At 39.3% G+C, this 16,032-nt stretch overlaps 1 protein-coding gene and 1 non-coding gene across 2 annotated transcripts; one reads left to right on the top strand and one right to left on the bottom strand.

Moving 5' to 3' along the window:
* Positions 1-563: 563 nt before the first annotated feature.
* LOC140837827 (uncharacterized) lies at positions 564-6,958 on the bottom strand. The gene is made up of 4 exons (XM_073203924.1): positions 6,867-6,958; positions 4,181-6,407; positions 2,266-2,303; positions 564-1,899 (listed from the first exon to the last, which is right to left on the bottom strand). Exons 1-4 carry the CDS (start codon positions 6,956-6,958, stop codon positions 564-566), a joined length of 3,693 nt encoding a protein of 1,230 aa, XP_073060025.1.
* Positions 6,959-7,088: 130 nt separating this feature from the next.
* LOC140840322 (small nucleolar RNA R71) lies at positions 7,089-7,195 on the top strand. The gene has a single exon (XR_012119908.1). It is a non-coding gene; the product is annotated as a small nucleolar RNA R71 (small nucleolar RNA).
* Positions 7,196-16,032: the final 8,837 nt, after the last annotated feature.

Raw genomic sequence — 16,032 nt, 5'->3', positions numbered from 1 at the left:
GTATTTGAATTCAGGGTATTGACAAGGGGGCATATGTACAGTTCAAGGTCAGTCAAATGCTATCATGCACGACCTCAATCAGTGACTTATTTCCACGGGTTTTCATGCTAAATCAATTCATACGTGATGTCTTTCAAGTTAACCAACAAGAATTTCAAATTTCACCATTATTCCTACAAAATTCTAGGCCCCACACATATGTGCTCAAAAAGTTCAAAATTTGCACCAAAACTCATGTTTCAACAATCCAGAGTATCATTCATGCATTGACCCAATCAATATTTCTCAAAGCAACATCATCATCGGCTCATAAATCATGTCAACTCACCATAAACGACTCACAATCTAACAACGAAAATACAACGACTTAAAAACCCAAATAACAAACTAAATAACTGAACAAACAAACAAAACAAACTACCCGACCCCCTCATACTAGAGTTGTGCAATGCCCTCATCGCACAAAACGAAACAGACACGAAAAACAATAACAACTTATGAATTCAAATGCAACAATAGAAAATGCACAAGAAAAAGAAAGGGGAAACAGTGAACTCCCCTGATCAAAACTCCTCCTCCTCATCATGCTCAGGTGGTGGATTGCCCTCGTCAGCTGCAGGCGGCATAGGATACGTGTACTGGAAGTGGAAAGGTGGCGGGTATGCTGGAACAGGCGGCCGGCCGGAAGTGTCTAAGCCCAAGTGAGTCGAGATGCCCTGCACCAAGTACTCGATGTTCAGAGTGTGGGCTTGGTCGATGGCCTGATAATGAGTCTGGTAGGTGGCCCAAGCGCCCAACTCGTCGACTCGGTCTCGAATGGCACGGCGGCGTGGCTGCGGTGGTGGTGGATGTCCGAAGACCGGAGGTGGTGGAGCGGCTTGCACGTGACCGTAAAATACATCAGCGGGCAGCTCATCCCGTCTCTTCGCGTACTTGGAGGTATGAAGAGCTTCATCGATGGCTCTCAGTGGCGGTAGCCACTCATCATCGTGCGCGAAAATCACACCCGCGCGGGCACATAGCTCAGTCACGATAGTGGGGAAATAAAAGGCTAAATTGTTGCAATTGATACAGATAGTCAGCTGCCCGAATATGAGTTTGCCCACATCAATCGGCATCCCGGTATAGATCGCATAAAGAACCACCGCCCTGTCCCGCTGTACATCACTTGTATGCCCTACCGGCATCAGTCTCTTCGATAGAAAGGCATACCAAAGTGCCGCCTCCACCTTCAAAAATTTCTCAAGAAACACCATATACGTTCCCGGCTGCTTCCACGTACTGCCCGGATAACACAATGTGTGAATGATCAGATCGTAATCCGGATTCAGCACCCAAGCCTGGAATACCGAATCATCCACTGCCGGTAAACCCAACAAATCGTTTATCGTTTTAGGATCATATGGGACTTGACGTCCCCTCACCCTAGCCTTATTTTCAGTCCCTTCCGGGGCGTTAGCATAAAACTCACGTACAACCGGCACCACAGCCGCATTCGGTTGAGCTAAAAAATTTGTCCACCCTCGTCCTGCAACTTCTAACTCCTCAAAAACATTATCTAAAATCCACGAAGTACATCCCCTCTCAGGGATTGGTTTTCTATGGAGTTTAGCGTGCTCCCATCGCTCCCTAGCCCTGTCATTCACAAATATAGAGGGGGTGGATCGAGAACTAGAGGTACCGCGGGTTACCTTCGAGCGTTTGGAAGCCATGGTCTGAGATGAGTGCACAAAGGAGGAGCCCGGAGTAGTAGATGTTGACGGAGCTTGAAAAGAACGGAAGAGATGGCGGCGGCGGCGGCGTAGAGGCGGCGGTGGCGGCGTAGGTGGTAGGAGAGTGTAGATTTGCCCGGAAAAATCGTGTCTTGAGCTTTGAAACAAAGGAGATTCACAGATATACCTGTAAATTGGCAAGAAACCACGTTAATCGCTTCAGATCTGGCGTGGGGGGGCGGAATTCTGAGGGAAAAGTGTAGGGTTTCGAGTGGGAGAGGAGAGAAGTGAGGCGCAGTTTTTAAGTGAATCGCGACCCGCTAGGGCGGTCAAAAGTGTCCGCCCTAGCGAGAGTCTTTCTGTCCGAAAAACTCGAGTGCTCGCTGGGGCGGATACAAGTGTCCGCCCTAGCGAGGGGTTTTCTGTTTTAAACATTTTTTTGAAAAATTGCGAGTGTTCGCGAGGGCGTTCAGTTTTGACCGCCCGAGCGAGAATCTCTCTGCCCGAAATTCATGAAAAATTTGAACCTCTCGCTGGGGCGGTCAATACTAACCGCCCTAGCGAGGTATTTTCTGAAGAGAATGCAACTACCTAAATGCAAATGATGCGAATGCTAAAAAAAATCTAATTAAAATCAGAATAAGGAGTAGAAGTAGTTCTCAGTTTATAGTCTAGAGCTCGACTTTTCACCCATGTCCTCAACGACTGTCTTGGAGCCGAGTGACTCCAATTTGTGGCTCAATTGTGCCACCAATATAGTGCTTTAACCTTTGGGCGTTCACAGTAAACGTCCCTTCCTTCCCATCATGCAACACCACTGCACCTGATGGGAACACCTCGGCTATAACGAATGGTCCTGACCATCTTGACTTCAGCTTGCCCGGAAAGAGTCGTAAGCGAGAGTTGTATAACAACACCGCTTCACCCACTTTGAATTCTCTTCTTACAATGTGTTTATCATGGGCTCTTTTGGTGCGTTCCTTGTAAGATAGGGCAAGATCATACGCTGTACCTCGGAACTCATCCAACTGACTCAACTGCAACAGTCGTTTTTCACCTGCAAGAGCAAAATCAAAGTTCAGTGCCTTGGTCGCCCAATATGCTCTATGCTCTAATTCTACGGGTAGATGACATGCTTTACCAAAAAGTAACCTATATGGTGTAGTGCCTATAGGTGTTTTGAACGCAGTACGATAAGCCCACAAAGCATCATCTAACCGAATGGACCAGTCCTTTCGATTCACATTAACCGTCTTTTCTAAAATCCTCTTAATCTCTCGATTGGACACTTCAACTTGTCCACTAGTCTGAGGGTGGTATGGAGTGGAAACTTTGTGGGTGACACCATATTTGCCCATCAGTTTATCAAAAATTTTGTTGCAAAAATGGGTGCCACCATCACTTATGATTGCACGTGGTGTACCGAATCGATTAAAAATGTGTTTTTTCAAAAATTTTAACACCACTTGTGCATCATTCGTGGCACAAGCCTCCGCCTCCACCCATTTAGATACATACTCCACTGCCACCAAAATAAATTTCTTTGTAAAAGACGCAGGAAAAGGACCCATAAAATCAATCCCCCACACATCAAATATTTCACACTCAATAATGTTATTCAAAGGCATCTCATGACGGTTAGAAATATTACCTGTGCGTTGGCATCTATCACAATTGAGAACATACAAACGAGCATCCTTAAAAAGAGTTGGCCAATAGAAGCCACATTCGAGTACCTTAGATGCCGTCTGTATGGGTCCAAAGTGACCACCTACCTCACGGTCATGGCAGTGGTTCAGAATTTGACTGGTTTCCTCCTCCGCTACACATCTCCTTATCATGGCATCTGCACAGATTTTAAACAAAAACGGTTCCTCCCAAAAATAATATTTCACGTCAGAAAAGAATTTCTTTCTTTGGTGAAACGATAAATTTGGGGGAGGTGTGCCAGTGACAAGAAAATTTGCGAAATTGGCATACCAAGGGCACGCATTTACCTCAAACAATTGCTCATCAGGGAACCAGTCATCTATATCAGTGTTAACGCCATTAATTCTAACATCCTCAAGCCTAGACAGATGATCAGCAACCACATTTTCTACACCCTTTTTATCTCGAATCTCGAGATCAAATTCTTTCAACAGTAAAATCCACCTAATTAACCTAGGTTTCGCATCTTTCTTAGCAAGCAAGTATTTTAGGGCAGAATGATCTGTATACACAATCACTTTAGACAGAACAAGGTATGAATGAAATTTCTCAAAAGCAAATACTATAGCAAGTAGTTCCTTTTCAGTAGTAGCATAATTCAATTGAGCATCATTTAAGGTCTTACTTGCATAGTAGATGGTATGAAATACCTTGTTCTTCCTTTGACCCAGCACCGCACCAACAGCTGTATCACTAGCATCGCACATTACCTCAAACGGTAACTCCCAATCAGGGGCAGTCAGCACAGGTGCTGTCACCAAGCTCTTCTTGAGTACTTCGAATGCCTGCAGACAAGTAGAATCAAAATTAAACTCAACATCTTTCATCAACAAAGAGGATAAAGGTTTAACAATTTTAGAAAAATCCTTAATAAAACGCCTATAAAAACCCGCATGGCCTAGGAAACTTCGAACTCCCTTTATCGATGAAGGTGGTGGTAGATTTTTGATCACTTCCACCTTGGCCTTGTCGACCTCGATTCCATTCTCCGATACTTTGTGTCCTAACACAATCCCCTCTTGCACCATGAAGTGACATTTCTCCCAATTTAACACCAAATTGCTCTCTTCACATCTAATGAGCACCAAATTCAAATTTTTTAAACATTCATCAAATGAAGAGCCAAAAATAGAGAAATCATCCATAAAAACTTCAAGAAAATTCTCAATCATGTCATGAAAAATAGCGGTCATGCATCTTTGAAATGTAGCAGGTGCATTGCATAGACCAAAGGGCATACGCCTAAACGCAAAAGTACCATAAGGGCAAGTGAAAGTAGTTTTCTCTTGGTCCTCGGGTGCAATTGTGATTTGGTTGTATCCCGAATATCCATCCAAAAAACAGTAAAATTCATGACCGGCTAATCGTTCAATCATTTGATCAATAAATGGCAAGGGGAAGTGATCTTTACGGGTTGCATCATTTAATTTCCTATAATCCATGCACATACGCCAACCCGTGACGATTCTAGTGGGAATCAACTCATTTTTTTCATTGGTAATAACAGTAATCCCACCCTTTTTAGGCACACATTGTACAGGACTTACCCACGCACTATCAGATATAGGATAGATAATACCTGCGTCCAGAAGTTTGATCGTTTCAGCTTTTACTACCTCTTGCATCTTTGGATTGAGTCTCCTTTGTGGTTGTGCTAGAGGTGAGTACTTATCCTCCATTAGGATTTTGTGCATGCAGATCGAAGGACTTATCCCCTTGATGTCCGAAACTTTCCAAGCGAATGCTCCTCTATGCTCCTTAAGGACTCCCAAGAGCTTACTCTCCATATCATCTGTCAAAGAAGAGGAAATAATAACAGGCAGTTTATTATTTTCTCCTAAATATACGTACTTGAGATGTGGAGGTAGTGGTTTGAGCTCCAAAGTGGGTGGCTCCTCTAGGCTTGACTTTTGAGGCATTAAATCTTTTCTATCCCCCAATTCCTCTAGTCGAAGCCTCACTTGCTTTCTCCAAGGTGGAATGGCATTCAAATGAGCTACCATCTCCATCCTTTCCTCGTCCAGCTCGTCCTCCTGTTTTTCAGTAGTGAGAGTAGCCTCCAATGGCTCTTGCAATCCATCCTGCACAAAATCACAAACAAGAGAATCTAAGACATCAACGCGAAAACAACTATCATCGTGCATTGTGTGCTTGAGAGTATTAAAGACATCAAAAATAATTTCTTCTTCTCCAACTCTCAGTCTCAATTTTCCCTCGTCAACATCGATCAGTGCTTTCCCTGTAGCCAGAAATGGTCTCCCTAGGATTAAAGGCATCTCCAAATCTTCCTCCATATCAAGTACTACAAAATCTGCAGGAAAAATAAACTTATCCACTTTCACCAAGACATCTTCGATAATCCCACGTGGATACTTGACAGATCTGTCAGCCAGCTGCAATGACATCCTAGTTGGCTTGGGTTCACCCAATCCCAGTCTCCTAAACACAGAATACGGCATCAAATTAATACTCGCACCAAGATCACATAGAGCTTTATGAAAATTAATATCACCAATAATGCAAGGTATAGAGAAACTCCCTGGATCTTTTTGCTTAGGAGGCATCCTGTTTTGAACTAAAGCGGAGCAATTTTCAGTCAAGTTCACAGTCATATGATCTTCTAGCTTCCGCTTGTTTGCTAAGATATCTTTCAAGAATTTTGCATAACTTGGCATATTCAGTAAAGCATCAGCAAAAGGAATGTTAATATGCAATTTTTTGAATATCTCAAGAAATTTACCAAATTGTGCATCTAACTTAGCTTTTTTCAGTGCTGCAGGAAAAGGTGGGGGGATAACAATTTTACTCGGTGCAATAGGGGTAAAAGTAGAGTTAGAAGACTTACCTCCTTGTTGTTCCACCTCATCCTCACCTTGCTTGTTCTTTTCCTCCTTAGACTCAATTGCCTTTCCACTGCGCAATTCCACAGCTTTCACATGCTCTCTCGGGTTAGTCTCCGTGTTGCTCGGCAAAGTTCCTTGCTCCCTATTAGCAATTAACTTAGCCAATTGTCCAATTTGATTCTCTAACCCTTTTATGGATGCATCCTGATTCTGAAATCTCGTCTCGGTTGCAGAAATAAATTTAGTCATCATTTGCTCTAAATTTGACTTCTCCTCCCTAGGCGGTTCTGGCTTGAACCCTTGGTGCATCCCATATGGTGGACCTCTTTGCTGGCGATTCTGGTTGTTTTGACCTCCCCATGAAAAGTTTGGGTGATTCCTCCATCCCGGATTATATGTGTTTGAATACGGGTCATTTCTTGGACGGTTCTGGAATACCACTTGCTTTACCGGTGCTCCTTCAGGCACATAGAATGGATTTCCATCTTGGCAATCCTGCACGTCATGCTCACCTCCACACTTATCACAGAAAATTTCTTGCAGACGCATAGCCGATCCACTCGCACTCATCCCATCAATCTTTCTGTTCAAAGCCTCTAACTGTGCTGACACCGCAGACAAATCAGTAACTTGATTAACCCCAGCACCTCGTCTCTGTCTATCAGACTGAGGCTGATAGCTACTAGCAGCCATCTCCTCTAATAACTCATATCCTTCCTCAGCCGTCTTCCTCAGTAAGTTACCACAGGCAGCAGCATCTATCATAGTACGGTTAGAAGTAAGCAGACCGTAGTAGAAAGTTTGAACAACTAACCCGAGAGGTAGCTCGTGGTGGGGACATCTCCTCAACAAGTCCTTATAGCGCTCCCATGCCTCGTAAAGTGACTCAAGCTCATGTTGAGCAAAAGTAGTAATGTCGGCTCTGAACTTCATAGTCTTCGACGGAGGAAAGTACTTGGTCAGGAATGCCTTTGCCATATCCTCCCATGTATTGATAGACCCTACAGGTAAACAATTCAACCACGACTTAGCTTTATCTCTTAGTGAAAATGGAAATAAACGCAAACGAACAGCATCATCAGATACGCCATTAAACTTAAAAGTATCACAAATTTCAAGAAAGTCAGCTATATGAGAATTTGGGTCGTCAAGTGCACTTCCCCCAAATTGAACAGTGTTTTGAATCATCTGAATGATAGCTGGCTTGATCTCAAACTGGTTAGCTCGGATGACTGGTCTCACGATGCTTGGACGTGCTCCATCAAGAGACGGTTGTGCATAATCCATCATCGGAATGCGACGTGGTATCTCAACTTGTCTATTGTCACGCTGTTCCTCTCCACGTTCTTGCTCGTGTCTTTCCATCTGTTCTTTGAGTCTTTGTTGCTGTCTTCGTCTGCGGAAAGTTCTTTCGATTTCAGGGTCAAATTCAAGCTCCACGTCAAGTGATCTTGGCATGCACCACAAGAAAAATCTGCAACACAATGAGAGTATCAAATAAAAATGAAATAAATAATACTAAAGAATTTAAATGAAAAATAAAAAATTGTGAATCAACAGTCCCCGGCAACGGCGCAAGAATTTAAATGAAAAATAAAAAATTGTGAATCAACAGTCCCCGGCAACGGCGCCAAAAACTTGATCGAGCAAAACTTGCACAGTGAATGGTCCCAAAATTTGTTTTATATATGAAAGCTCGATTTAAATATCGCAAGTGCACGATAGTCAAGTTATAATAAACGTACGTGAATACGAGTATCGATCCACAGGGACTGCGTTACAATAATTTTTTTATTCTCAATTAAAATTTCTTTAGCAACGATAAAGTGGTTTGGTAATTAAACTAATGTAAATCAAATAACTAAAAGAATTAAAGCACAAAGAGAATGTATGCAATAATGCAATGATTAAGTTGGATTAAATCAAATGAAAGATGACTTTGTTGGGAATTATCAGTTCACCTACCACTCGTGTTTTAATAATTACCCTCGACTCTTACTCGTGCATTCGACGGAATTCCCTAGACTAATCAATATACTCTGTCGAGCTATATTAATACTAATCATAAACATGCAGTAATCAAGTGTCCTCAATTATTTAACAGTTTAAGATCGCCTTACGTTCTATGGAATCCTCTAGCTTTTATCCGGGTGAACTATCACTATCGACACGTACCCAATTCCGTATGTCTACTAAAATTGTAAGGCCGAGGTTTATACTATGCGATCCTATTGTTAATTAGTCTGTCGACATCGTTAACAACATGCAATAATCAAAGGAAGATAGCTAGGCTTCGCTTGAAACAAGAAATAACAATAGCATAAACAAATCACTTGTAAAAACGTCAAGAAATAATGTTAAACAACGAGTACGGGTAGGATCCCCTCAAATCCCAACAAATTTAGAGTTTAGCCAACCAAATTCATACTAGAAATCAACAATCTATGCAAGAGAATAAAATACTGAATAATAAAATACTAAATATGACGATGGAAGATGGCTGCGATGCTTGGAATTCTCGAGTTCTTCGAAAGTCTTCCTTACTCCTCGCCTTCTCTCCCAGAAAAAATGATGAAAATATGATGAATAATCCTCCCAGAGGCGCCCAATCTCGTGTATTAGGTTAGTGGTCTTGGATAGAGTCCATGAAAATAGAAACAAATCTCGCAGAATCTTGCTGGATCGCGTGACTCGCTAGGGCGGTAGGTTTTGACCGCTGGGGCGAGTGACTCTCGAATAAAAACTTTGAGCCTTCTCTCTAGTCTCGCTGGGGCGGCCACTTTTGACCGCCGAGCGAGAGATCTTCTGTTAAATTCTCTTGTCCAGGCTAGCAGTCTCGCTGGGACGGTCAGTTTTAACCGCCCTAGCGAGAGGTCTTCTGTTCGATATCCTCGGTAAGGCTAGAATGCTCGCTGGGGCGGTCAGTTTTGACCGCCCTAGCGAGGCTTCTTCGTTGTTGTGCCCATTTTCTGCCCTATTTGGTTCCATTCCTTCAAAATACCAAAAAACACACGAGATCAGTCATATGCTAAATAATGCAAACAAAATGCAAGAACAAACTAAAACAAACTAATATGATGTATGAATACGATTCGAAACCAACACTAAAAACACGTAAAAACGAGTCCTATCAACTACCATGGGCTAACTTATTAAATTTATATGCTAGAATTAATTAAGCATTAAGGATATATAAGAATGCGACACTCGTTCCAGTGAGGAAAGTTCAAGGGTCTCAAGCTCAACTATATTGTAATTGGAAGAGAATAGCTTAAACATGCAAATGGTGCTAGAAGGGATTTACTAATTAAATAGAATATCGATACTGTATATTTTGGGTTTATAGATTAACACTAATCGAATTTAAGATTTGCATTGATCGGATATTTGGAATGTACTTGTAAATTGTAAAGTTACGTAAGTTTGGTGCCGTAATATAAACATTCGATTCAAGGATCTTAGGCTAATCTTGTTATGGAGTTGAGATAAGGTTTAATTTTTAAGTCTATCACCGAGAATAGAAGTCGGTCAGTTAATTTTGGGACTAATGTTTCCTAAGTTGAACTGCATAAATGCTAATGTAATAGGTCGATGAATATTACGAGTATAGTATAAGTAAAGTAAGATACGATAAAGTTTGGACATCCATTTCTAATATGAGGAATTGCGAGGTAAGTCGAAATTCGATGTATTAGGAAAATAGAACTTAGTCGCCATGGATCGTTTTAAGTTGGGATCCGCAAACGAGAATTTTGGTAGGAAAATTTAATTAGGATTGGCGAGACCTAAGGACGATTTAACACTTATTTTATCAGAGTAGCGCAACGGAAGCGTGTATTATTGGGATACTAGGATTAAGAGTCTAAACTTTTTGTTTATAAAGGATAAGCGAATTTCGGGGACGAAATTCAATTTAAGGGGGGAATATTGTAACGTCCCGAAAATTTGAAAGTCCACGGGAACCACATGCATGCAACTTATTAAATTTCTTTGGTATTTTATTAAATTGTTTTAAAACAGTAAATACATGTTTATTTCATTAATTATGTGTTTAATTATTTTTATGCATTTTATACATAATTCATGCACGATATGATTTAAATCATGAAATTCATGCATTAGGATTTCTAGATGCATTTCACGTTCGAACGAGGATCTGAGATCGGAAAATTTTCAAGAAAATTATTTTATTGCACGATTTATTTTTATAAAGTAAGTTAAGGTGTTTTAAGGGTATTTCTCAAAAAATGAGATTTTATTTGGATATTTTTATATGCAGGATTTTATTTTTAACAGTACGCAAATTTTATCAAATCGGAGGATTTTTTAGGGTTCGGCTATTATTTTCGAAACCTTTTCAACACGAAATATTTTTCGGGAGTGCGTTTAAATTTAATGGCCTACTTTTGAGCTTGTTGGGCTTAAAACCCTTTTCAAACCCTTAATTATCATATTATGACCCATTAATTATTATTATTTGATTAACTATCTGATTATTATATAATAGACCCTTAACCTCCCATAACCCTCCACAACCGATGACCGCCCATCACGTTCCCCTCCTTTCATAATGCCCACGGTTACAAAGGAAATCAATCGGTTGAAGACCCACTATCCATTGTTATCTAGCTATATAATTAAGTATCATTAACTCTAAACATATCATTTCCACCTCCACTCAGCCGCTCACCCCTCCAATCAGCAACCCTCTTCGTCTAAGTAACAACTAAGGAATTCGGACATTCAAACTTAAGCATCTCCTATACTTCGGTTCCTTTGAGCATGGGTGCATCTTAAACACAACAGGCACGCCACGTACTATTATTTCTGCATCTTACACGTCTTATGTATACTGTTTTGTGTTCATCTAATTTGTTCAAGGAATTTTCGATCCAAAACATATCTTGAAGTTTTTTCGGCTTTGGTGTAACACATGCATTCTTTTGTTTCACCTCTCACGTTTGCGGTGATTTGTGCAAGGGGCCTGCTGTTGTGGTTGTTAAGGGACTGTAGATATCGAGTTGTATGAAGGATGGAAGCTGCAGACCATGTAAAAGCCGGTTGAACGAGAGGATTGTAGGCTTCAGCGCGTGTGTGTGTATAGCGGGCAGATCGAGAGGGTTCTAGTCGCAGCTATGCATGGTTTGATCTTGGCTAAGGAATTGGCCAACTTGGGTATGTGAAAGTTCTAGGAGAGAGCTGTGAGTTGCTGGGGCTGTGGTGGGTCGATGATAGTGAGGAGCCGTGAGTTGATGTGCAGCGTGAGTTTTGTGTCCAGCGTGGGAAATTGGATTGTGCAGCATGGGGTTAGCGAGGTAGTGGGATTGATTAAGTGGGTTCTAGAGGAGTCTCTTGGGTCGGTTGTGGCATAAACTTAGATGGTTAGGTATTAGACACGTGAGGATAGAAGAGAAAGCATTTAAGAGGTGAGTAGGGGTTGAGAAACAAGAGTACAAGAGAGGGGCCGAGTGGTTTGGTATTTTTCTGGACTATCAACAGTAGGTTCAAGGGCCGGAGGTTAAGAGTTTAGGATCATTATGGAGTTTATAAGATATGATAAAAAGTTGGGAGAAATTTGGTTATGTTTTGAGTCGATTCGGATTAAAACCGGGACCCCGGTCCAAGTTTTAAAACGAATCGATTAAATTTGGTTTTTGGGCTCGAATTTACGTCTAAGAATATTTTAAAAATATTTTGGGATATTTTACGTAGTTTGGTAAGCTTCGGGTCAATTTTAGAGGTTCAGGGGTGAAACTATAATTCTCGGGTTTCTAGGGGCAAACCGATCATTTTGCACCCGGGGTGAGATTTTGGTTCTGGCAGCGCCCTGAGCACAAATATATGATATGTTAAATGTTCATGCATAATTTTTTACGATTTTTACGCAATTATGATAAATACGTTGCATGCTTGATTTAAAGGAAAAGTTACGCATATGCATGTTTTTATTAAGTGATGAAAATGATGATATTTTGAAGGATGGGAATTAGTTGTGACTGACGATGTATATGTATACGATGACATGAGATATGATGAGCTGAGGCCCGGGCTCAGTGGGCGGGTAATGCTGTCGCTGATGTCCCCCGCCGCCGGGTACCACGGGTTTTATAGATGGATCCATCGATAGCTGATAGAGCTGATACGAAAGTCATAACTAATGAACTGAATTCAATTAAAAGAAAATGTTTAAGTTTATGATGACACGATGAGCTGTTTTGACATGTATATGATGATATGAAATGACATGAGTTGACACGACATGATTTTATACGACACGTTTACGTTATGCTTTTAAGTTCATGAAAGATATGTTGAGTATGATATTTTTCACTGTTGTGTGCTATGTATATGTACTTGTTATTAACGGTACAGGTGTGTTGAGTCTTTAGACTCACTAGGCGTGTGTGATGTAGGTGAGCTTGTTATTGAGAGGACTGGAGGTGCTGAACACTGAGTAGACAGACCTGGTGGGGTGACACGACCCGAGGACCACATGTTTTCCGCATTTTGTTTTTATGAGATTTGAGATAATATGAACATTTTTATACGCTGGTTTTGATACGCTGATGATTTTCACAATTTTTACTCGTTTATGTTTACGTATTATTTTTATTGTCAAATACTTAAGACATTTTTAAATGTTATTTCGGAAATGCGAGCTTTCATTTTTAAAAAAAATAAAAATTCTGCGCTTTTAAAATTTGTAGATGTTTCATTGTTAGTTTGGAAAGCAAGTTAGGTCATCTTTTAAGAATAAATGGTGTAACTCATCAACTCGAAGCTTAGAACTGCTGCATATGGACTTTTTTGGTCCTATCCAATCATGAGCTTATGGGGGTTGAAGTATGCTCTAGTTATTGTTGATTATTTCTCAAGGTTTACTTGGGGTAATATTTTTAAAATCGAAAGACCAAACTGCTGTTCAACTGATTAAAATTTTCAAAAAAATTTTAAATGTAAAATGAAGAGAGATTGATAAAATTAGATCTGATAAAAGAAATGAGTTTGTAAACCAAACTTTGTGTACTTTTTTAGAAAATCATGGAATCAAGCATGAGTTCTCTGTAGCTAGAACATTTTATCAAAATGGAGTTGTGCTGAGAAGAAATAAGTCCCTTAAAAAGGCTACTAGAACAATGCTTGCTGATTCTTAAATTTCTCAGAAATTTTGGGCTGAGGCAGTGAATAGTGCATGTTATACTCAGAACAAATCAATAATTAACAAGAAACTTGGCAACATACCATATGAGATCTGGCATGACAAGTAACATGTAGTATCCTACTTCAAAAGTTTTGGTTGAAAATTTTTTATCCACAACTATGGTAAAAATCATCTAATTGCATTTGAAGCTAAGTCAGATTAGGGTATATTTCTTGAATATTTATCAGTTAGAAAAGCTTATCGAGTATTTAACAAAAAAATCTAAAATTTGAATAATATTTTCATATTTTGTTTGATGAACAGTGTCGACTGACGATTCAACTGAACTGACCTATAGATTTGAAGAAATCAATCTGGAGGATGAAGATCATTTCAAAAAAAGAACACTTCATCACCAAAACCTGAGATGTTTGATCAACCAGTTGGACAAGATGATGCTTCAATTGACCAGTTTGTTGATGCACAAAGATCTGAAAAGATCCCAAGTGATGCCAACCAGACTGATGTCAACTCAACTGAATAAAATCCAACTTAATTCAGTTCCACATAACAACAATGATGAAACATTTTGTAGGTGAAATAAGAATCATCCACCTAACTTGGTAATAGGTAACCCAACTCCTCCTATAAAAACCATAGGGCGGATGATCAATCAGTTTAAACATACTGCATTTATTTCTAATATTAAACCTAAAAAGATTGATGAAGATCTAACCGATAGTAGCTGGACTGATGCTATGCAAGAAGAGCTCAATCAGTTTACTAGAAATCATGTACGAAACTTAGTTCCAAGTCCTTCTCATGAACCAGTTATAGGTACAAGATGGGTGTACAAGAACAAACTAAATGAAGTTGGAACTGTAGTAAGGAACAAAGCAAGACTAATTGCCCAAGGATCCAAGAAAGAAGAAGAAATTGATTATGATGAAACATATGCACCAGTAGCTAGACTTGACGCCATCGAATGTTTCTTACCTATTTCTGTTACAAGAATTTCAGAGTATATCAAATGGATGTTAAGAGTACATTCTTGAATGGTCAACTTCAAAAAGAAGTCTATGTTAAAACAACCACTAGGTTTTATCAACCTTTTATTTCCTGATTATATCTATCATTTAAACAAAGTTTTATATTGTTTAAAGCAAGCTCCAAGAGCTTGGTATGAAACATTGTCGAAATTTCTAATTGATTATGATTTTGTTATAGGAACTATTGATTGGACTCTATTTAAATTTACCATAGAAGATCATACTTTATTAGCACAAATTTATGATTATGATACTATTTTTGGGTCAACTAACCCCAAACTATGTGAAAAGTTTTCTAAACTGATGCAGGACAATTTCGAGATGAGTACAATGGGTGAATAGAAATTTTTTCTTGGTCTCCAAGTGAAACAATAACTTATCATAAATGAAATAATCAAGAAATTTGGAATGAAAACATGTTCCGTAGCAGCAATCTCAATGAGCTCATATGTTAAGCTTGATAAATATTAAGAATGAATATAAGTTGATGTAACCATGTATCGAGGCTTTATGGGTTTTTTTATTGTATCTAATTTTCAGTCGACCTGATATTGTTTTTGTTGTCTGTATGCCTGCTCGGTTTCAGTCTGATCCCAAGAAATCTCATTATTTAGCTGTTAAGCATATTCTTAAATATCTAAAAGACATAAAATGTGAGATTTTGGTATGATAAATATTCTTCTTTCAATTTAGTTAGCTATTCAGATGCATATTATGCAGGGTACAAGATTGATAGAAAAGTACACGTGGATCATATCAGTTTCTAGGAGACATGCTAATCTCATGGTTTAACAAGAAGAATACTTCCATTGCAACATCCACAACTGAACCAGAATACTTAGTCGAAAGAAATTATTGTGCCCAACTAATCTGGATTCAAAACCAGTTGAAAGATTATGGGATTAATGTTTAAGAGTCACCAATTTTTTGTGACAATACAAACACCATTGCAATCACCTATAATTCAATTCTACACTCGAGGACCTAACACATTCACGTCAGGAATCAATTCATCAGAGATCATTCACTGAAGAATGACATAAGACTGAAATATGTCTCAACTGAATAACAAGCGGCAGAATATATTCACTAAGCCACTACATGAGACTAAGTTTTCTTACTTTAGAAATATTTTATGGCTCATTGATTTATCTTAATGCTTTATTTAGGGGGAATATTGAGTTTTAGAAAGTCAACTGATAAGAAAAAAGTTAGTTACCCTTGAGCTTAACTGACTGTCAGTTTAGTATCTCAACTAAACTATGTCATTATGTTCTCGGACTAATTGATCTCATCATTTAGTAGACTTAATTCATAACTCAGTTTAGTTCCATATCAGGTTGTGATGGTTGACTGATCTGTATACTTCAAATCAATTTACCGATTTTTAAAAAATATTTTTTATTCCAATGATAGACTGACACGTGTCTTGTTAGAGGAAATTGAAAAATGTCATCGTACATTAATACCTCGGTTTTACTCCTTATACTCTTCAGTTTTCAAAACATTCTCTTCAATTGTTTGTGCTTTTTCCTACCAATTATCAATCACTATCATATTTTCTCTTTCTAAATATG

Source organism: Primulina eburnea, chromosome 8, assembly GCF_022965805.1.
Source record: "Primulina eburnea isolate SZY01 chromosome 8, ASM2296580v1, whole genome shotgun sequence".
Taxonomy (NCBI): Eukaryota; Viridiplantae; Streptophyta; class Magnoliopsida; order Lamiales; family Gesneriaceae; genus Primulina; species Primulina eburnea.
This window is presented reverse-complemented; position numbering and strand designations above follow the sequence as displayed.